At 39.4% G+C, this 23,808-nt stretch overlaps 1 protein-coding gene across 1 annotated transcript; it reads right to left on the bottom strand.

The window, feature by feature from the left end:
• Positions 1-621: 621 nt before the first annotated feature.
• On the bottom strand, positions 622-16,254 carry oprl1 (opiate receptor-like 1). The gene is given in 4 exon segments (XM_020520740.2): positions 622-1,266; positions 2,514-2,869; positions 15,676-15,915; positions 16,220-16,254. Coding segments are annotated over 4 exon segments (1,152 nt in total). The 3' UTR covers positions 622-745.
• Positions 16,255-23,808: the final 7,554 nt, after the last annotated feature.

Below are 23,808 nucleotides of genomic sequence, written 5' to 3'. Positions count from 1 at the left end.
ATGATGCTGCTTGGCCTGCTGTGTTCATCCAGCTCTGCACCTTGTTGTCTTGCATTCAAAATTCTATAGTTTTTTAAGCTTACTCTGTGCTTACAGTTATATAGCCCCAAACGTGACACTGTAAATACAAAATCTTTAATGTTTTTAAGATTATTCTGTGCTTACACTCAAACAGCCGCAAACTGGAATACTGAAAGTAACAAAATGGGTTTTTGCATTCAGTCACAAAAAACAGACATTATTATAATTGATTTTGTACTGAACCTATCACAGTTACTTGTATGATGAAAGGAGTAAATATTTCATTAGCATGCAATAAGACTTTTATCACAATGTTCATTAACATAGCTGACGTAAGTAAATACTGCTGTTCATGTAGACAAACACTACTGTAACTTGAAGAATTGCTTCACCCATCACAAATTTCTAAGGGAAAGCTGATCTCATTTGAAAAACTAACCCGCTGTTATTTTAACTTGCTTGTGTTAATTTTAATTTTTAAAATGATTCACATTATGTTTCAGATTCTAATTCGTTACCCACCAATGATGATTGCTCATTAATTGGTTTTGATCATTTTAAAACTCTTGATTTATTAAAACCAGAAATATGACCCCCTCATTCAAGTTAAAAATGCAGCAGAAAGTGCACATTTTTAAAGATCTGCACAATTTGAGCTAGCTCCATGTTTCAGTTAATTTTGTTCTCTTGGTGGCCAGTTAAGTGAAAGAGTTGCTGTCTCCAGTCATGCAACATTTTCTGTGCCATCTGTATTTTTACATGAGTAAGCAACACCTTTTGTGATACTTCTCATCCCATTTGATACCTTAGGTTCTTTTTTAAAAGTGGAGGGAAAGCAAAACTCCTTAAAGCACCTTTTGAAGTTTTCATCCAGAAAGGCATAAAGAACAGGATTCAGGCTGCTGTTGGCATATCCAAGAGCAACACAAAAATACCAGCTTGGCATAATAGTCATGATTTCATGATTACAGACAACTTGTACTAGCACTAGAATGTGGATTGGGGTCCAACAGATGATGAAGACTGCCACAACCACTAAGACCATTCTTGTGATTCTACGCAAGTTTCTGTCCTTCTCTTTTGACCCAGAAAGTACACGTACACTTCTTAACCGCCTTAACATTAATGTGTAGCAAACTGTTATGATAGCAACTGGAATAACAAAGGAGAAAAGGAAAACAGCTATTTCGATTGTCGGCTTCCAATAATTGTGTGGTTGTGGATGAACCAGAAGGCATTCAATTTCTGTAACACAAGGGAGAAAAGTTAAAGTTAAGATATATGAATCAGGTTTGCTGTAGTGCTCATGCATATTTTAGACTGTTGATTGCTCTCCTTGCCAGGCCAGATTACAGTAAGATGTAACAGGACCCAATAAATTCAGATTTCTATGTACGTTATAAAAATTTGGTTCACATTATCTGACGTTTTAGTACTAAGATGTAGTCTGGCATTCGAAAAGGGACCCATGCTATACGTGCATGCAAACGTCTGCTACGGCTTCCCCCAGTGTCATTTTGGGTACATTGGTCACACAGCCAGTAGGAGTGTACATCAGAAAGATGCAGTGTAGGCAGATCGTGATGTCAATCTTTGTGTCAAACTGATTTCACTTAAGCAGTCATTTCTAACATTAGCACTGCAGACAGATATTTTTTAAACAATCTGTTCAGAGATACTATTATACACCTCTAGAACAGGTGAGACTTGAACCTGGGCCTCCTGGCTTAGAGGTAGGGACACCACCCCCGCACCACAAGAGCCCAGCATTGCAATTAATGCCTTCTCTTCACCTCGTACAGCTCAGCATCCATTCAGCAACAAAAAGGATCTCTCCCAACCCCGACCAGCTCTGTTGAAAGGGATTATCAATGACTCTCAAATTAGTTACTGATTGATTCTTATTTGTTGCTGTTGAAAGTATTTCAAGGTTTGTACTGTCATTTAAAGTTGGTTAAATCCACAGGAAGTTGCAATGATACATTATGAAGTCTTTGGTTCTGACTTCAATGGTCATGTTCATATCTTTTGCCCCCAGTTGTGGGTACTGCAAATTGTAGGCCCAGTTGGCCTACAGCATGAGAGGGTGAATGAGCTGAAGTAACACTGTGGAGGAAGAGGAGAAGAAACGGTAGTCAGGCCTTTAACAAGAGGCCATATTTACTGGAGTTTTCAGAAACCAATTCTCCTACTTCAATCGCACTGAGGAATAGATTCCTGTTCTGCATTTACGTTATACGTTTTCAGTAAAAGATCAAAACCACCATGCCACAAATGAGTTGGTCACGGGCAACTGCTGTATGCTGGTACTTGAGATGCACATGATCAGTGGAGAGGTAAATGACAAAAAATTTTGCAAAAGCTGAACAATTTCCAGAGAGGAAAATATCAAATTTTGGACAATTTCTGTTTTCAGACAGCCAAATTTGGGACATAGTTCATATACAACTGATTTGATAAGAGTATGACATACATATTTTGCTGTGATTTACCATTGTTTTCTGTTTCAGCCGATCCCATAATCATTGCTGGTATTCCAATCACGGAAGCGAGTCCCCAAATACACACATTAACAACCTTTGCATTGAAAGGGGTTCTTATATCTAATGCTTTAACAGGGTGGCAGACGGCTATATACCGATCAACACTCATCACTGTCAGTGTAAAGATGCTGGTGAACATGTTGTAATAGTCAATTGATATTGCTATTTTACACAGTATATTTCCAAAAGGCCAGAATCCCAGGAGAGTGTCAGTTGCCTGGAAAGGTAGTGTGATTAATTCTAATGCATCTGCAAGTGCTAAATTGAAAATGTAGATGTTTGTCGCTGTCTTCATCTTTGTGTATCTGAAAAAAATGGATATTATGAAAGTAGAGGTTTTTAGGAATTTAAACAGCACAATTAAAAACAAAAGATCAAATTTATACATCATGCTGAAACTTTTTGTGTGTGTATATATATATACACACACACAATATACAGGGGATAAATCATTAATCTGACAGAGTACATTAATAAACCTTTGCAGAACTGATCCAATTTTCATTCTCTTGTATTTGTGAAAATTACCTCCAAGTAGTATTTCACTTATAATGAGCTGTTTGTCACTGGTATAATTTCTTGTTGATTTTACTGGGGCATATTGAGACACAGTCCCTCGCAATGAAGCAAAGTTAGAAAAGAAATATAGACACTGAAACACAGAACAGTAGTCAAACATCTCAGTGCACAGATGTGAATTATTGTATCTTTCTGTAAACCCATTGATTGTCTAAAGTGAAAACCCTTTTCAGCATTATGGATTCAAACTCAAAAACAGTTTAATAGGGAAAGGAGGCTATTCCCCCTATTGCAACTGTGTCACTGCCAACACTAAAATGAACCTGTCTTTTGTCATATATACTTATTACATCTTTTTCAATTACTTACACATTTCTTCTGGTGATAACCTCGAGTCTATGCAAAGATGTTTACAGTAGTACAGGGACATAAAAGTACGGAATCTAACATGCCAACAGGTTCTGAGCTGGCATTTATGTATATCTAAAAATTCAGCTTGGCCTGGATTGACAGCAAGCAAGTCATCAAATACTAGCTTTCACTGAAAGGCCAAAAACAGCATGATAGACTTCATAAAGTGTTGTACAAACTGGAAGTGTCAAAATTTACATAAATATGTAATAGTGCGATGATACTATGGCTTTAAGAGGCGTATTTTATCCTTTTTTTTGTAAAGGAAGGTTGAGATAGAGATGTCAAGCGGTGTGCTCAAAGCCAATAAAGTAAACAGTTTGTGAGGCCGTAGGTTTATTTTTAAAGTTGGAACAGTAGAAGCAGACTGAATGGGTGGGAACATGCTCCCACAGAACCAGGATTTTCAGTTTTAGCTTTCAGCAGTTGCTGGGGTCTTGAAGCTGGATGTGGAAGCTCTTATTCCTCTCTCTGTTACAGCTAAAAGCTGGGATTCTCTTCCCGCTGCTAGAATTCCATGTGAAACAATCTATTTCACTGGATTTGCCTTTGCCAAGGGTGTGTTTATGGGATGTTACTATATTGGAAGTTAATTAGTTTTAGTTAATATATATTATTTTGTTAAGCATATCTATAGATTTACAGTTAATCCAATTCTTTTATTTTTATTTTGGCTGAATTTTAACTGTAGTGTAAAAATGAAGTCGAGTAGCTTGACCAATTGCATCTCGAACGTAACACCTTATACTTGTAAAATATATTACCTGCAAAATAAGAAAAGGTTAGGGTCTGGGCTCCCTTCTTAATATATTTTGAGGGAGTTTGGTCTGGTCCATAACAATAGATTGCTTTAGCATAAAAAACTTTGAACAGCTATCCTCTGCATTGTGTTCAAACATACAAAATAACATGCTATTCAAATCTCTTATTCCATAAAAACAGTATACAGCAATAGAATTGCAAACTAACTATGACACTGAGGGTATCCATTAAAATTCAAACAGCTGCAGAAAATACATTATTAATTCATGAATATTGAGAAATAAGACAAATGAGGCAAGTTATGGTTTATCTAACTCCTATAGGTTATTAAAGATGAAAGCAAATTTATTTAAATACTGAGCTAAAACTGGAAATATGAATCCCACTAATTTGTTTGTTGTGACTGATAATTGCTTTTCTATTCTACGTTATATAATGGCAATGTTAATCTGAAGTTAAAACAACTGTGTGAAATGGAATAAATTAAACTTTGCATAACATAAAATGATGTATCATACAAACAAGTATGTATTATATACAGAATGAAAATAAAAATTAATTCCACTGTTAATTTCCATTATAGATCAAACTTAGGGCCAGTGGAAAACTGCCAGGGTGCTTTTTAAAAAAAACCTTATAATATAAGGAATAACTTGCAGACTCATATTGTGATCCCAAAATTTGTGTTCACATTGTGAAAACTGATAAATCTTATTAATAATAAGAGCACTTAAGAACATTTTTTAAAAAGTTAATAATTAAATAAGTGTCTTCCTTACAACCCATTTATAAGCATTGTTTGCGTATACTATACAGCTCACAATTCCCTTTCCACCACAAAATCAGTGGATTTTCACTCATTTACTGGGGTCAAAGGATTTCAATATATTGGAGAGACGTGATTGATCAATCGTTGAGTAAGAGGGGGCTTATAGGGACAGCAAGACGTTCCTGCAGGAATGATCCACTGGTTAAGTGACCCACATTTAGTCTGTAATCAATTTTGGCAAAGTAATGAACTTGTAATAAATACTGGACACAAGAAATGCACTCTCATGTTCATGTGTGAAAATACAATCAACTATCTCTTAATTGTCCACTTAATGTCACTTCAGATAGTATGTGCCCAAATTTCCTGCCTGCTCATGCAGATTTAGAATTCACAAACAATTAACTAAACTGAGCTTTATTTCCTTTAATTTTAGTTAAATTTATGGAACAATATCCAAATTTGATACACAGCCAATGTGTAGGGCTGCATTTACCAAGGAGTGGCTTTCTCACACAGTTGTCACTCCAGCCCTTCCCTTCAAAACAAAAAGAAAGCTCCACATTTCTGACAGGAGATCCTGCTTAGGCTCCCTCAGAAATGCAGAGCCATTCTCCATTCTGACAGTTCTTTCATAGCACAGAATTGTCAGGGGAAGACAAACATGCCATCTTTTCACAGCAGTCAGCTGCTGTATTCTGAAATTTAAAGGCGCTGACTTTGACAGCTGCCGTCAAAAGCTAAGTGCGTAGGGCTGGTGTGACGTTCGGGTGCTGGGACATTAAGGTGACAGATGTGTAAGGGGCTAGCTGCCAGGTAGTTAGGATGCCAGCTGGATAGCAGTACAGTGCCAGTAGATAGGGTGCCAGATGAGTAGTGGTTTGGATGCCAAGTAACTAGACTGCCAGCTGGATAGAACATAGGGTGTCAGGTTGATAGGACACCAAAATGGAAAGGGGGCGGGATGCCAAGTGGGTATGTTTCCAGGGCACAAAGTGGCAAAGAAGCCAAGTATGTGAGGTAGTGCTTTGGGTATGACAGGGTGGATGGTCTGACAGAATTTGTGTCAGGGATGGTGGTGGGGGCGGTGGGGGTGGTGTTGTATCTGCTGGGAGGAGTCAGGATTGAGGGTGGATTGGTTCAGGGTCAGGGTTTAGGTGCTGTGAGACATCTGGAGAAGGTGTAGTTGGGTGTGAGAGGTAAGTATGGGGGCAGCTGAATAGTTACTCAGGAGTTAGATTATCTATCTAATAGTCTAACATCTTCTGGGTGGGATGCTCTTTGGAGGGTCAGTGTGGACTTGATGGGTAGAATGGCCTACTTCCACATTATGATTTTAAGGGGCAAGCAGGAAAAGAGAGGTCAAGAGTTAGCGACAAAGCGTAAGCTGTTGAGACAGTGGCTTAAGAAAAGGATTTTCAACGTCAGAGAGTTGCAAGAAGACAAAGGAATGTTTGGAAACATCCTCATAATGAAATAGAGTGAAGAAGCAAGCTGGCTCAAGCAGTAATTTCAAATACAGCAGAGAGAAACTGGTGAATTTAACAGTAAATTTGCAATATAAGGTTGGAGGCTCCAACCAAAGTTACAGTGCATAAAAAAAGTTGCACAGTGGTGAGAAACTCAAGTGGGTAGGTAAAGGCTGGGAGTTTGGTATTACTGCAAAATGACAAGAATAACATGTTGCGTAAAAGGCATTTCATTCAGAATAGGGTGTAGACAACTATAAATTTCAGAGTTGTTGCACTTTCCTGCTCTTAGCAAACATCTCTAATCTCGTATTTCCGTACACACCTTTGCTCCTCTATCACCAGTCTACATCTCATTTCTTGCATTTGTTCCCCATTTCTAGTCATGCTTTTAATTGTTTTGCTCTTAATCTTCATAACTTGCTTCTTTGGACTGCCATGCAATATTGTCTTCAAAGATCTTCTTAAAGCATTTCTTTTTCTTAATCAGCACCCACTCTAACACCTACATTTTTCTCTTTTCCTGACTGCTGAACACATTTCTGTTTCTTTCTTTTCAAAAAGCAGATAATCATCTTTTAACACAAAAGCAGCACTGTAGAATTGCAACTTGTTGATGATTGGCAAATAAAAAATTAACTATTATCCACTTATTCTCTCTCAAATTTCTACCATACTTGTGGACTCATTGTTAATAGTACCAAGTGATGTTCAGGACAATATAACTTTTTTATATTGATAGATTCAAAGCTTTTGTGAAATCCCTTTTGAGATCAAGTCTAGTTATTTTTCTAGAATATGTCATCTCATAAGGATTAAAATTAGAATGATAAGTATGGGGACTGCTTGCAGAATTGTAACGATAGATCAATTCCAGTTTCTATTGAGACAATAGGTTTGTGAAGCTGTCAATTTTCTTATCATAAGTTCAGCTTTCTATCACCAATTCATAGCACAATATGTTGCTTTGTTCCATGGCTGGATAGTGTGTATCTATCGATCTATATATAAAATATAGCAACATGTTGTGCTATGAATTGGTGATAGAAAGCTGAACTTATGATATGTAAAACAACACTGGAAATCAAGAGGTACATAACGTCTTTTGGGTAAGAAAAGTGGTTGAAGAGATTATGAGAGCTCACACCCGTATCTGTTCAATTGCTGGCATGCAAACTTAATGCTGCCTCCTCATTTATGGTGAATGATTGATTGTTGCTTTCAGCCAAGCATGACCCACATTGCTGGCTTACCAAAGACTCAGTAGGGACCAAAGAGTATGCACGGCTAGAACATGTTTCAGCTAGGCCTCTGAAAGGCTGCACTGATTTCTTAAAGGAGCAATGCTCTCATTATAAAGAAGTTGGTGCTGACTGCCTTTAGTCCAACTGCCTTCAGGCTAAAAGCATCAAATAGAGTGGCAGCCAGGATAGAGGACTCCCAGTTCTTGGAAATGGTGCTGCAGGCCCTAGTCCAGGAGGTTGACAGGAGGGAAGTGGTCATCTTTCTATAGTGATCCTCAATGAAAGTTCATGGAGGCTAAGGGAACATTTTTCCAGGCAGGTTAATTCTTGCAGTCTGGATCTGAGGAAATAGGCTGAGGCACCAGAAGAAATTCAGTGATCTCTGAAGGGTAGTTATGGCCAGTGAATGAGTCTACAAAGACTATGTCCTACACATTGCACTACCAAACACTCATGTTGCTCAATGCACCATATCCCCAACATTCATTATCAGCAGCAGAATAGTCAAGATTTGGGACTAACATTCAGGCAATTTATCTCCCCATCAAACAACCACCTATGATGAAAATCTTACATTAGAATCCATACACCTCCAGGAAATACATTTTGGCAGGCATAAATCTAAATGGTTTTGGTAATTGCTAGGAATTGGTAAATTTACAAGTCACGGTTTCACTGGGGGATTGTGGTTTCCAAAGACATTTAATCAAGTTAAGACCTCAACGAATTCAGCTTTCTTGTTCAAATGACTAGGAAACTTATGATTGCCTATGAGCAAATGACTGCCACACCTGATTGATACAAAGTTTCCAAAATCAAATTAACAACTTGCACTTTTACAGCACAGTTCACACACACGGAAATATCTCAAAACTTTAAACATTAACAGGAAAAAATCTACTCTGGTGAAGGATATGGGTTAGGCTAGATAAATGGTGATGAATTGGTGGTACATATGTCCTGCACTATCACATCAGGCAAACCAGCAACATCCCAGGTTTGATCATTAGTCTATGCCGAATTAGATATATACCAACGTGTATTTGAGAAGCACTGTAATTTGCATCAATGTTCCTGATTTGGTGGTCTCACTGAAACTGTGGTTTACAATAGTCAACCTATATTGGCTCCTGCCTCATGTGACACCTTTTGCAAGTAGACACATCGAGTTTGGATGTTGCTGGGCATGTCCTTTATGTGCAGCTTTCAGTAGATGGTGTGTGCAAATCTTCAAATGACCTTCTGTAGTCATGGCTCACAGTTCAAAAATGGTAACCTGAGAAGATACAATAGAATCTTCCAGAACAGAAGCAGGCCACTCTGCCCAATATGTCCTTGATTGTTCTTTGGAAGAGTAAGCTAATTAGTTCCATTTCCCTGCTATTTGCCTATAACCCTTCAAAGCTTTCCTTCGCAAGTAAATTTCTAATTTCTTCTTGAAATGTCACCGCTTGAGGCAGTGCATTTCAGATCCTAACAACTTGTTACATGAAAATAATTTTCCATGTTTCCCTCTTAATAGAGGGTTGTTAATATCCAAGGAACATGTGTCCTAACATGAGTTAAATTACATTTATCATACTTGAGGCCCATTCTCCTATTCACTTCTCGATCTTTCTGTATTTCACTTTCTCAGCTAATGGCCCAACTGCCACATATATCATCTGCAATGCACTGGTAACTGAAATGCACCAGTAGTTTATTCCCCCAATGCATGCAGCCAGTCTTTGATGAAGATAGTGGGGAGCAGACATTTAATCAAGTTAAGGCCTCAATGAAAGACCAGTTTCAGACAGGAGGCAGATTTCCCAAGTCATGTAATCTTGCTGTGTCAGGTGACTGACAATACAACAGAGGGCAGCTTAACAGTGAGAGGTCTGAACTGTGTAGCACTCCAACCCCATCTTTGCAGCATAGCAGCTCACAACACCTAAGTTTCATTCAACATCACTTGTGGTTCCAGCCCCCACATCTTTCAAAATCCTCTTCAATTAGATGGTGACAAGTATCGCCTTCAGGTTGGGACATTGGGACAATTATGTGAAAGCCTCTGGTGTTTGTCCCGTTCCTCCTGTTGTTGCTTCTGAGTTTGACTCTCTGGCACAATTTCTGGTGGTAAGGCCTTGCCTCACAATGTACTGGATGGTAAAGAAGCATTTCATCAGAAATCTGGACACCTTCTTATCTGAGACTGTAAGATTGTCCCGACTTGTAAAAACAACTAAATATTGGCTTGGAGGCCTGAATGCTCAATGATGTTAAAGGTGACTGAGTAGCTATCATTGTATGGACTGTTCTCAGTGCAAAGATCTTTAGAATGTAAGACATGTGCATTACAAATACATTGTGGCAGCTCCCTAGATAGCAGACATTATTCACTTGTGTAATGTACGGCTACAAAATCACACACACAGGTGCACGTTGGAAGAACAGAAATCCTTCCAGGTTCTAAACTTCAGAGTTGTGTGTGTAGTCAATGTGTCAGTGAATGACGGGGAATCTTGTGAGCCTATCAAATCGAGGATTCTCTGGCAATCAGGTGTGATGTATAGTCTTTCATCAGAGTGTATGGAACCAAAGTAATTTTGATTATTCTGAAATTCTGATTGAGAGATGATATTGGGACTGATGTTTTCTGTGGTACTCTGGAAGGTTTCAATAACCCACAGTGAGGTTGAATGTCACAGGCAGTGCAATCCTAAATGCTCTATAAGGTGTTGTGTTGACCTCTTTAGGAGAAAAATGTCATAACATTATGCATGGGTCTCTGGCTGTGCAAAGGTCAGAGGTGACTTCACTCATCTTCCTTTGCATCTGGTGCTGCTTTATCTGGCTCACCACCACCTTCAATTTTGCTGGGAAATGCCCCATAGCCAAGCAGTCCCTTTTTGTTAGTGACTTCTACGTAAGGTAGCAGAGGACTCAATCTTATTAGATTAAGTGCAGAGATCATTTCTAGGAAAGCTGTTGATAGGCCATTGGTGAAGGTTTAATAAAGTGTTCCAGGTAATTCCTGTGGTGTCTCAAAACTTGCTTCAAACATAGTGGAGTCAGTCAGTCTCTAGCAGAAAGTAAATATTGAAAGCTGAACATGCCATTAAATACAGTGCTCAAAATTCTCAACAATGGTCTGTTAGCTGGCTGCTCTTAGTGAAGAGTGCTAAATCAAGCATGATGCACTAAAATAATTTGCAGCCTCCTTAACAAATGCTCGTGGGCAACGTAAATTTCAATCCATTCCTTAATAAGCTGCTGGGAAACCATTCCTAGGAAGCATTTCAACTTGTTTACTATAATGAGGTCTTGCAGTAAACATAGGTTAAAGCAGTGGTGCAGTTGAAGGCATCTTTAACTACCTTGCAGGCTCTTTAGAGCCTAACGTACACAAGAAAAATTGCCCGATGGTACAGTTCTTGTATGATCTACGCAATGACACTAAGGCATATTTTTTAAATGTTTACAGGCACACTATATGCAGAAATACATGCCTAATTGTGTATTCCTTGCTTACAATGTTGTGTATTGTTTTGCAAGATTTCAGAAGCAATTACTAAAATGCAAGTTTTTTTAGTACTCATGGTTAAGGTCAAGCATAGTAATTACACATTTTATCATTTTTTAATCATTCCTGATGTCAAAGGATGAACTGAAATGCATTTTCCCTCTAACATTGTCAAGTGTAACATACCTATATCATCATTCTAATTAAGGATTCTGATCTGGTTTATTCCTCATAGTATATAAACATTACTGATCTGGTCCAATCATTTGTTGATAGGCAAATTCAAACAAGTGATAAGGCATACTAAATGGAAAGCACACTGCATCCAGTTGAGTTGAACTTTTATTATTTACACAAAGTGGATGTCCTGTCATTATGGATTTGTGCACGGGAAGTCATGTCTGACAAATCTTTTAGAGTTTTTCAAAGAGGTAACCATGAGGATAGATGATGGTAGGGCAGTGGATGTTGCTTATATGGACTTTAGTAAGGCCTTTGACAAGGTCCTGAACAGCAGGCTAGTCAGGAAGGTTAGATCGCATGGGATCCAGGGAGAGCTAGCTAACTAGATTCAAAACTGGCTCAATGGAAGGAAGCCAAGGGTGATAGACGAAGGTTGTTTCTTGGACTGGAGGCTTGTGACTACTGGTGTGCCACAGGGGTTGGTGCTGGAACTTCTGTTACTTGTTATTTACATAAATGATCTGGATGTGAATGTACAAGGCATGAATAGTAAGTTTGCAGATGATACAAACTTAGGAGGCATAGTTGATAGCAAGGAACTTATCAAAAATTGCAGCAGGATCTTGATCAGACGGGGAAGTGGGCTTAAGATTGGCAAATGCAATTCAATACAGATAAGTGTGTGAAGTGTTGCACTTTAGAATATCAAACTAAGATAGGATTTAATATAGTTCAGTGAAAGCGGCATCACAAGTAGACAGGGTAGTGAAGAAGGCATTTAGCATGCTGGCCTTTATTGGTCGAGGCATTGAGTGTACGAGTTGGGACGTTATGTTACAATTGCATAAGTCATTAGTGAGGCCACACTTAGAGTATTGAGTACAGTTTTGGTCACCCTGTTATAGGAAAGAAATAATTAAACTGGAAAGTGTGCAAAGAGGATTTATGAGGATGTTACCAGGACTAGTAGGCCTGAGTTATAGGGAGGGGTTGGCCAGGATACGTCCTTATTCCTTGGAACGTAGGAGATTGAGGGGTGACCTTATTGAGGTGTATAAAATCATGAGGGGCATAGATAGGATGAATGCATGTAGTCTTTTTCCCAGGGATGACGAATTGAAAATTAGCGGGCAAAGGGTTAAGGTCAGAGGGAAAAGATATAAGAAGGATCTAAGGGGCAGCAACTTCATGCATATATGGAATAGGCTGCCAGAGAAAGTGGTTGAGGCAGGTACAATAGCAACATTTAAAAAACATTTGGATAGGTACATGGACAGGAAGGGTTTAGAGGGATATGGACCAAATGCAGGCTATTGGAACTAGCTGAGTGGCACCATGGTCAGCACGGACCAGTTTGGGCCAAAGGGCTTGTTTCCATGCTGCATTACTCCATGACTCTATAACTCTAAAGGGTTTATGCAACAACAGGGCCATCATCTGAAAGATCTCCATCTGCCTGTTCGGCTGGATGTAAAAAATGTCATCGTACTACTCAAGGAATAGGATGTCCTGCAGCATACTCTTCCCCAACCCATACACTTCTAAAAGTAGATTAGCAAGTGACATGTCTCATTAACTCTGTGAGAATCTTTGGAGAGGACAAATGAATGTTATATTTGACTACATTACAGAAATCACACTTTCAAAAGCACTTTGGAATCTGCTAAAAACTAAATCCAAAGTGCCATTACAAAGGCAAACCTCTTCACTTCATACGTTCCACATTTTCAATTTGGTGCTACTCAACAACAGTACCAAAGATTTGCAGGTTGCTGCTCAAGTAAGGCTTCTTCTATCACTTAAGCAGCAGTTAAAGAACATTTTACGAAGTATGATCTGACTGCCTTATCAATTGTTTTGGGACAAGGGCCACTTGTGTCAGCGCAGTTTAGGCACAGCAAGCAAATGTGTACCATTTTCACAAAGCCCAGTTGTAGGACAAGCTTGTGAAGAAAATACAGCGAGTGTATCTCTATAATAGGTCAGACACTGTCTCTGTGACAGAGTACAAGGAAAACATTGCTACGAATACCCAAATGGGAGACATCCACTTGAAGAGGAATGGATGTATAAATAAAGTGACCAAAGTACATTTATGAAGAAGGAAGATTGCACCTGGAAGAAGGAAGTATCTTAGTGATAGGGAAAATTGTCTCTGTGTAGACTGTAGGCTGTACCTCTGTGAAAGGAGAGGATGGATCATTGTGAAGTTATATGAGTGTGTCTTTGAAAAGAGAAGAAAGTGCGTATGAAAGGGGGAGGGCAAAGAAAATGGTTTAATGAAGGAAGATGACAGTTCCTGCTTGAAAGGAGAAAAAAAATGTTTCAGTGAAATTAAGGGATAGAGCATATCCATGAAGGACTGACAGAAATGTATCCATTTCAGGGACAGTGGCAATGATTGTCATACTTCCAGATGATGAAGAGAAGACAGGAAAGCAGTCGCTATGCAAACAGTGAAAAGTTACAATTGAAGAATATTTTCAGGACAGTGATACCTGCTGAATGTAGATTAAATCCAAATATAATGTTTAATGTGTCTTCACATTTAAAATCATCTGAGAAAGAAAGACACGCTTGAAATGTGTTTCCAATTAAGTACGAACAATCCAGAGAGGCATTTCCCTTCCCAACATGCCAGAAATGCACATCAGTGAGCTGGAAGTGTAAGGAACAGATGGAAGGGCTGTGTACTACTGTAAATGTGCTACCTACGCCCTTGGCTCCAGCAAATCTAAATTTTCACAGATAACCTGCACAAATTAAAATGCTGCTGAGAATGGGTTACAAAATCTAGGTATGGGGGAGGAAAGAAATTATCCTCATCTCAGTCATTTTGCGTCCTATTTAAAACTTCACCTGGTTTCAATAACCTAGTAACATTTAGTCCTTCCCAAGAAATTTACAAAAGGCGAGTGGGGAGGTGAAGACAAGAAGGACAAATGAACAGCCAGTAAAAAACAGCAGTTCCTTTTAGGAGCATGCTTAGCTGTTAGCATTGAGCAACAAGATGACTTGGCCTCGCTGCCCTTCGATTACTTCCCATGATAGTTTACATTTAAGTGAATATAAAAATAATGGACTCATCCCTCACAACGGAGGAGGAGAAAATGCCAGTTTTATAATGGAAAAAGAATAAAAATTGCACGGCAACACATGGTATTATCATAACTAAATTTCAAAATAACTTTAGGGTAGATACACCACTGACCAGAGACAGATGTAATCGGCTCTTTGTCGGGTGAGGAATTGTCCAAGAGAAAGTGTCTGTAGCATGTGGGGTATGTTATTGGATTCTAATCTCCACACCAAACAAAATGAAGAAAAATCACAGTCAGGCAGATTGTTGTGTGTGGGATGTGAGAAAAAGAAACCAGTGTAAAATACAATTTAGTAACGTTTATCCAATGCTCAGTAAATGTTGACAGTCCATTGCTTGCAACACACGTGCAACCTTAAAAATAACAACAAACGTGTTCAGAGTATCATTATATTTGATGTATAAATAGCTTAAAAGTTTATAATCAGACTAATAAAATGTGAAATGCTTTTATTTGTCCCCTTCCCTACATAAGTGACATAAGTGAAGTGATATTCCACTTCAATTATGATTTACTCCATTACTACTGACTGGCCAAACGCAGTAAAGGCCTGTTTTATTTTGGAAAATAAATGTAGTGGATTGCTTCCTTAGTCTAAAGGTTTCAGATCTTTGCGGTACTACTCAAAGCCCCAATTAAAGTGATTAACAAGCTCATTCTAGAAAAAAAGCTAAATTGCTTAGCTTACAGAAATTGCATATTTCCCCTATCATTATCGAAAGACTCTAGGCTCAGTGACTAGCTTAAAAATCTTTGAAGAAACGGCCACTACTACAATGGATTCATTGAAAAATCTTACATTCGAAAAATGCATATATTGATAAAATTTATTTTTAATGTCAATTCGAGTCCCAATAAATCAAAACGCTTATACTTTACAAGGCGTTATCAACTTGTAGATCTGATCGCAAGTTCAGTAGTATATTCGGTATCTGTAAACTGTTTATATTCTGTATCGCACGATACTTAATAATAAGACATTAAGGAGTTATGGATTTATAATCATTTAAATTTAGTGCGCCCTGTTCCCTCGGGAGGGCGCTCTAAGGCAGTAACCACAACATTAAGTTGCCTTTTAGCTTTATAAACTTTTCTTTTCCTTAAATAAAATACACATGAAACAATATTAACACGAAAATGCTAAACCTTACCTGACGATAACGTACATTACCAGACAGTTGCCCACTAGTCCCACTATACAAACAAACAGATATACAACGATGATGGTAATTCTGAACGTGTTTGACCGTTCCATAAGGAAGTCGGTAACATTTTCGGACCAGCGATCAAGTAGAATCGTATAATTTTCATCAACGGAGTCATTAAAATATTTGTACTGTTTAAAGCTGCCGAAGCCGCAGGCTGTGTCAGTATCCATGCTACAGCCAGACCTAGGGGAAAACAATATTAAGATATAATCACAATGTGGCTTTCGAATGGCAATACATATTGATACGTAAACTTGTAAATTAACACATTACAAATGATTACAGTTACATCTTAAATCCTTAAATACTGGGTCAGCAATTGCACCACAGTAGTCTGTTTCAAAGTAGAGCTTGATGGCTGGCACTATTCAATGTTCTGCCTCTAACAGAATGAAGAAGCTGAAATTTTCTGCAAGTTATATAAATTGAAAGCCGAAGGCACGTCTTTTTCTTCCCCCTTTCCGGGTGGGGCTAGGGAGACGATCACCGTTTCAGCACCGCCGAACGTTTGAAATTTTACATCTGTAATGCTTGCAAATATTCCTCCCGGGCAATTATCGAGCAGGAGGCTGTCTGATCCCCTGAACTTCTTTATTCCAAGCTGCTGACGCCCCTTGCAGACTGTTCCACCTCTCCAGCAAGCAGCTAGCTAGTTTTGCTGTGCAGCCCCTTGCCATCTGTAAAAATGCAAGTCCCAATACCTTCACAAAAGCCTTTCCGTCCAGCAATACAACATCCCCAGGCTGCAGGCTGCCAGCTGCACACTAGGGGGAGGTCGGCAGACTGAACGATTGTGATGAAGCCTTGATCACCTTTTGGGCAATGGTGGACTCTCGCTATACAAAGCGTCTGTTGTAAGACGCCAGAGGTAGGATCTGGACTTAAAGAGTTTTCACTTACCTGGTTTCTGAATGTAGATGCATCAGAAAACGAAGAGTTTTTTTATTGATTTGTTTTGGTCAAAGATATGAAGTGAAGATTTAATAGTTGGAAGAATAAACAAAACCCTCTATTAATACATTCCCAAAATTATTTAAACAGATCAGTTTTTTGTCATAGGCGAGCGCGATATACTATCGCATTTTGCAAATATCCATGCCGTATTTTGAATTATGATTCAACGTCATAAATTAGTAATTTTGATTTTTTTCGTTAATAATTTTAATTGTTCAGTTAGTGGTCTGCTATCCACTAAAGTTGATTACACATCTCCTTTGGGCACAGCGTCGTAACCGATAAGCAGTCAGAGTTAACCCTTTCAGAATGAACACCCGCTGAACACTTCTCTCAGAAATCTGATGCGAATTTGACTGCCGTTTGCACAGTCTAAAGGAAGGTTCGGATATCTGCTAAAGAAGCAAAATTACCCATTTGTAATGGTGACATGTCGAAGCAGTGATTCGTATTCGCGACTATTTTTAATTCTTCACCTTTTACATTTGTTTTGCACATGGGAGGGGGACTCGAGAATTCAATTTTATTTTAACCGAATAAATTTAAATAATCCGGGTGAAGTGCTGTTTCTGTCGTTTGCCTTGCACGTTGCTAGGCACGTGGATTAAATGTAGATAGAAAGTTGCCAGTTTTGTTAATTTGGATGCACTAAGGGACTGCTCAGTGTAAGGGGCGATGTGCACAGGAGCATTAAAACTCTGAAATAGAAAGCAGAATTGGGGGTGGCTGTGGTAGTTTTAATCTAGGGGTGTCCAACCTAGAGCCCGCAGGGCGCACAGTAAGTCTACGGCAGAGTCTGGAAATAGAAAGCTTTCAGGAAGACCCTCCCCTCCCCATATTGAATTCAAATTTCACCAGCTGCCACAGTGGGATTCACACCCATGACCCCCATGCTAACAAACCCAGTAACATTACCACTACACCACCATCTTCCCCAGCTTGGCTTGAGCTGTTTTGTTGTCACATGTACGAGATACAGTGAAAAGTGTTATTTTGCGTGCTGTACAGGCAGATTGTACTGTGCAAGGTGTATCAAGTAGCACAATATGAGTCAAGTTGCTGGGGCTCTCCAAAAACTTTTGAGGTTGATTGTTTCACAATCCTGATTGGTCAGCCTTACAGCACCATCCTTTGGCTATTCAGTCAAGACACGCCAACTGGCCAACTGGAGGTCCTGGGGTGAGCTCATTTAGAACCTTGCACAGGGAGAATGGCAATTCTTGCTCAGAGATTTGAAAAAAAGTATTGTCTTTTACCAAGGGATAGTAGGAACTGTAGGTGCTGGAGAATCTGAGATAACAAGGTGTAGAGCTGGTGAACACAGCAGGCCAAGCAGCATCAGAGGAGCAGGAAAGCTGACGTTTCGGGTCTAGACCCTTCTTCAGAAAATTTGCCTTTTATCAAATTGTGTTTAGGTCTCTCCGAGAAAAGACAGTTGAGTCCTTTTTATTTCAATGCAAAATACTTGCTGGTGGGGTAATGGGGTGCTGGAAATATATGGAGTGCAAAACATCATGGATTTTTTTTAAGTTAAAGGTGGGACAGTAAAGCAGACAGTGGAAAGGATAAGTGAGAGGGGCTAGGAGTATAGAGGTGGGGGGAGTGGTGAGAAAGAAAGGGAATGGGGAGAGGGATGTAAGGAATGTGGGAGAAACAGAAAAACGGGACAGTGAGGCAGAATGATATTATGGGACAGAGGGAGATCAATGGACAGAGAAGGAAAGGAGGTGTTTGAAAAAGACTGAGCAGAAAGGAAGGGGGAGAGAGAGTAGGAAAAGATAGGGATTATGGGAGACATAGTGGGAGAGCAGAGTGAAGGATAGCAGATTGTAAAATGAGGAAACCACAGGTTGGAAGTTGATCACTTACCTCCAGGTGCAGTTACACTCTGATGCATTCTTTGTCTTTTTTTTATATCCAGAAGTGCTTCTACACACAACTGAACAGTTTTGTCCTCCCCTCACCACATCACCTGTGGTATTTTTTCATTTATTAACCACCACCAATCACCCATGTTTTTTGATTGATTTATTTACATGCAAAGCCTGTTAAGTGCAATGCAGACCGTTAAAGGGAAGGGAGAGGCAGGGAGACGGCTGAATCAAACTGGAGTTGAAAGGGAAGATATACACTGTAGAATAAACTGCTGGAAAGGAATTTCACTAGCTGTTCTCAAAATTGCCTTTGGATACAAGAAGGCTAATAGCATCAGTCAATCTTGATCAAAAACACCTGCTGATTTCCACCCATCATCACCCAACCCTTTAGCTGATGAATCAGTACTTTTCCATGAAAATGAACGTTAGTAAAAAAAAAACTGTTAGAAAAATTAGAATTGTAAAGTCCCTATAATCTGAAATGAAAAATTAATGGTGTTGAAGGCTAACAAATCACAGGGCCTGAGAGTCTGCATCCCGGAGTACAAAGATGGGCCTAAATGCATTGATGCTCATCTTCTAAAATTCTGTAGATTCTGGAGAGCAGTTCCTACAGATTGGAGAATGGCAAATGTAACCACACTTTAAACAAGGAAGAAGAGCAAGAAACAGAGAACGACAAACTAATTAATCTAACATTAATCATGGGGATAATGATAGTCTACCATATAAAATGTGATAACGGAACACTTGGAAAGCATTAATGGGATTAGACAAAATCAGCATGGCTTTATAAATGGGAAGTCTTGTTTAACTAAACTGCTGGAGTGTTTTTGATAATCTACCTAGTGTAATAGATATGGGAGAACCAGTGGATGTGGTGTATTTGGATTTCAAGAAGGCTTTTAATAAGGCCCAGTTTGAGAGGTTAGTGGGCAAAATTAATACACACAGGATTGGGGTAATATACAAGCATGAATTAAGAATTAGTTGACAGACTGGAAACAGAAAGTGGGGAATAAATGGCGATGATTAGTGGTATGCTGCAGAGATCAGTGCTGAGGCTATACATGATGTACATAAATGACCTGGATAAAGGAACCAAATGCAATATTTCCAAGTTTGCTGACAACACAAAACTGGATGGGATTTTGAGTTGTGAGGAGGAGGCATGGAGGCTTCAGGGTGATCCAGTTGACTGAGTGGGCAAACATATGGCAAATGTGAAATTAAGTGACTAAATGCAAGTTTATATACTTAAGTGTGAAAAACAGAAAGACAGAATATTATTTAAATGTGATTATATTGGGAAATGTGGATATACATAGGGATTGGAGTATTCTGGTACACCAGCCAATGAATGTAAACAGGCAAGTACAGCAATTAGGAATACAAATGGTATATTGGCTTTCTTTGCAAGAGGATTTGAATTCAGAAGTATGGATGTCATACTGCAGTTATCCAGGGCCTTGGTAAGATTGCACCTGGGGTATTGTGAGCAATTACCCTACCTAAGAAAGGATAAAATGCCATACAGGGAGTTCAGTGAAGGTTCACTAGGCCAATAGTGGAGGGGAGATCTTATAGAAACATGGAAGATTATGAAGGGAATAGATAAGGTGGAGGCAGGGAGGTTGTTTCCGCCAGCAGGTGAAACTAGGACTAGAGGGCATCGCCTCAAAATAAAGGGAAGCAGATATAGGACTGAGGTCAGGAGGAACTTCTTCACCCAAAGGGTTGTGAATCTGTGGAATTCCCTGCCCAGTGAAATGGTTGAAGCTACCTCGCTGAATGTTTTTAAGGCAAGGCTAGATAAATTTTTGAACAGTAAAGGAATTAAGGGTTATGGTGAGCAGGCGGGTAAGTGGAGCCGAGTCTCAAAAAGATCAGCCATGATCTTATTAAATGGCGAGGCAGGCTCGAGGGGCCAGATGGCCTACTCCTGCTCCTAGTTCTTATGTTCTTCTGTTCAATACTGAAGATGGCAGGACTGTCGTATGAGGAATGATTGCTTTGCCTGGGCCTGTATTCAATAAAGTTCAGAAGAATGAGAGGGGATTAGAACTTATAAAATTTCAACAGGGCTAGACAAACTAGATGCAGGGAGGATGTTTTCCCTGGTAGGGAGTCTAGAACCAGAGATGAGGAAATGTTTCTTCACTGAAAGGAAGATGAATCTGTGGAATTCACTACCATGGAAGACTGTGGATTTCAGCATACTGAGTATATTCAATGAAGCGATTTTGTGTTAGATATTAAAGGCACCAAGGAATATGGAGAGAAAACAGGAATATGGCATTGATTTAGAGGACCAGTCACAATCATATTGAATAATAGGCTTGAAGGGCCGAATGAATTACTCCTGTTCCTAGTTTTATGTTTCTATGTTTCTAAATTGGACAGAATTTAAACTGATAAAATACCAAGGAGCTGTAGATGCTAGAAATTAGAAACAAAATCATAAATTTTTGGAAAAATTCTAGTTCAGGCAGCATCTGTGGAGAGAAAGCAGAGTTAATGTTTCAGGTCCAGTGACTCTTCTTCAGAACTGATGGTATCTGGGTAAAGGTTGGTACACCTGCTGAAGGTCGGGTAGGGGAGAGGGGAGGAGTAAACAATCAGTGAAAATGGAGCCCAGAGAGAGAGAGAGAGAGAAAAACGGTTAGACAGACAAAAGAGTGGGTAGAAGTCAGCCTGGGAGAATGAATAACTGCTAATGGGGACTGTTAGTGGCTGACAATCAGTGGTTTGTGATAGCACCCCATCTGATGACAAGGCCTTGACCTGACCTGCTGAAGTCCAGCAATTTTAGACATTAAACTGATCTATTGGCATCCATGAGATGCTGCAAGCTATCTGCTATAGCAGAATTGTATTCAACCACTAGCTGTAACTTCACAGCCTGGCATATCCCCACTCTACCATTACCATCAAGACAGGGGATTAATCCTGGTTGAATGAAAAATGCAGGAGGGGTTACCAGGACCAGTACCAAGCATGTGTAAAAAGGAGGTGTGAATCTGGTAGATTACATCACAGGACACTTGCCAGGCAAATAGCAGAAGCCTCAAAAAATAGACTGGGGCTAAACAATCTGACAACCAACAGAACAGATTTTAACTCTCTTGACTTGAAATATCCATTTCTTAATGGAGGTAGACACATAAACAATTAACAGATGGAGGAGACTTCACAAATAATGCTGTCTTCAACAATGGGGGAGACAGCGCAGTGCAAAAGACGAGGTTGAAGTATTTTCAAATCCCATCCACCAGATGTGCTGAGTGGATGATCAATCATAGCCTTCTATGGAGATCCTCAGCATCATTGATGCCAGTCTTTGAAATGTTTGATTGACTGATATCAAGAAATGGCTGAAGGCACTGGATACGGCAAAGACCGTGGGCCCTTATAACAGTCTTGCAACAGTACTGAAGATATGTGTTTCAGAACTAGCTGCAACACTAGCCAAGCTGTTCCAGTACAGCTACAAAACTGGCATGTACCTGACAATATGGAGAACTGCCCAAATATGTCCTGTGCACAAAAAGCAGAACAAATACAATCCACAATTGTGCTCTATGAGTCTGCATCCAATCAAAGTGATGGAAGGGGTCATCAAAAGTGCTTTCAAACAGCAGCTGAAAAAGAATGACTCACTCACTGACGTCCGGTTTGGATTCCACCAGGACTATTCAGCTCCCAGCCTCATCACAGCTTTGGTTCAAACATGAACAAAAAAAGCTGAACTTTAGAGGTAAGATGACAGATACTCATCAAGGAAACTTGTGACCAAAATGGCATCAAGGACCCCTAGTGAAATAAGACTCAAAAGGAATCAGAGAAAAAAACTGTATTGGTTGGAGTCATATCTGGAATAAAGAAGTTGGTTTTGCTTGTTAGATGTCAATACTTCCAGCCTCAGGACCTAGCTGCAGGAATTCCAGACGGCAGATATTTTCTAATCAACCTGTTCAGAGATGTTATTACCCAGATTTGAACCCAGGCCTCCTGGCACAGAGGTATGAAAGCTACCAATGCGTCACAAAAACCCTCTAGTTCCTCAGGTAATGTCCTAGGCCCAACTATCTACAGATACTATGTCGATGACCTTCCCTCCATCATAAGGTCAGATGTGGGGATGTTTACTGATTGCACAAATGTTCAGCACCTTTTGTGACTCCTCAGATACTGAAATAGCCCATCCACCTGCATCAAAACCTGGACAACATTCAGGTTTGTGTTGATAACTGGCAAGTAACATACACAACACACAAGTGCTAGGCAATGACCATCTCCAATAAGAGAAAATCTAACCAATGCCCCTTGACATTCAGTAGCATTATAATTACTGAATGCTCCATTATCAACATCCTGGGGGTTAGCACTTTAGAAAAATCTGAAGTGGATCTGCCATATAAATACAGTAGCTACAAAAATAGCTAAAAACAGAAACTTAAGAATCCTGGATTAATTAATTCACCTCCTGTCTTCCCAAAGCCTATCCACCATCTAGAAGGCACAGGTCAGGAGTGTGATGGAATACTCTTCATTTATATGTATGGGTGCAACTCCAACAACACTTAAAGGTCTGAATATCATCTAGGACAAAGCAGCCTGCAGATTGGTGCTCAATTCATCACCATTGACATTCACTCTCTTTACAATTGACACAGAATGGCAGAAGTATATACCACCTCTAAGATGTACTACAGTAGCTCAACAGGACTCCTGCACGTTCCAAACCCACAACCTTTACACCTAGAAGGGCACAGACGACAGATACATTGGAACACCACCATGTGCAAGTTCCTCCCCAAGCTAAGACACTATCCTGACTTGGAACCAAATTGCCGTCACAGAATCTGAATTCTGAAATTTTCTCTCAAACAATCCTGCCAGTGGTCCCACACCCGAAGGACTGCAGTCGTTCAAGAATGCTGGCCAACACCTTCTCTAAAGCAGTTAAAAATGGATAGTCTACAGTAACAGCCACATAAATAAATTAAAGAATGACTGCTGTATCACAATGTAGAGGAGTCAACATCCTTCAAATGTACCTAGGCTGAATGGCCATCCCAGGAAAGGCCTAGGAATGTAGTTAGATCAAACAGATAACTAAAACAGTGGAAAAATATCAAATCAATTATTTGTTAGAAATGTTCTTTCTTCCTGTTACAAGAGTTTATTATAATCTTAGTCTATTGCTGTGATCTTGAGCAAAATATTAAATCCTTTATTTTCG

Source organism: Rhincodon typus, chromosome 19 (genome assembly GCF_021869965.1).
Source record: "Rhincodon typus isolate 14 chromosome 19, sRhiTyp1.1, whole genome shotgun sequence".
NCBI lineage: Eukaryota > Metazoa > Chordata > Chondrichthyes > Orectolobiformes > Rhincodontidae > Rhincodon > Rhincodon typus.
The sequence above is the reverse complement of the archived record's forward strand: the minus strand, read 5'-3'. Positions and strand labels throughout refer to the sequence as shown.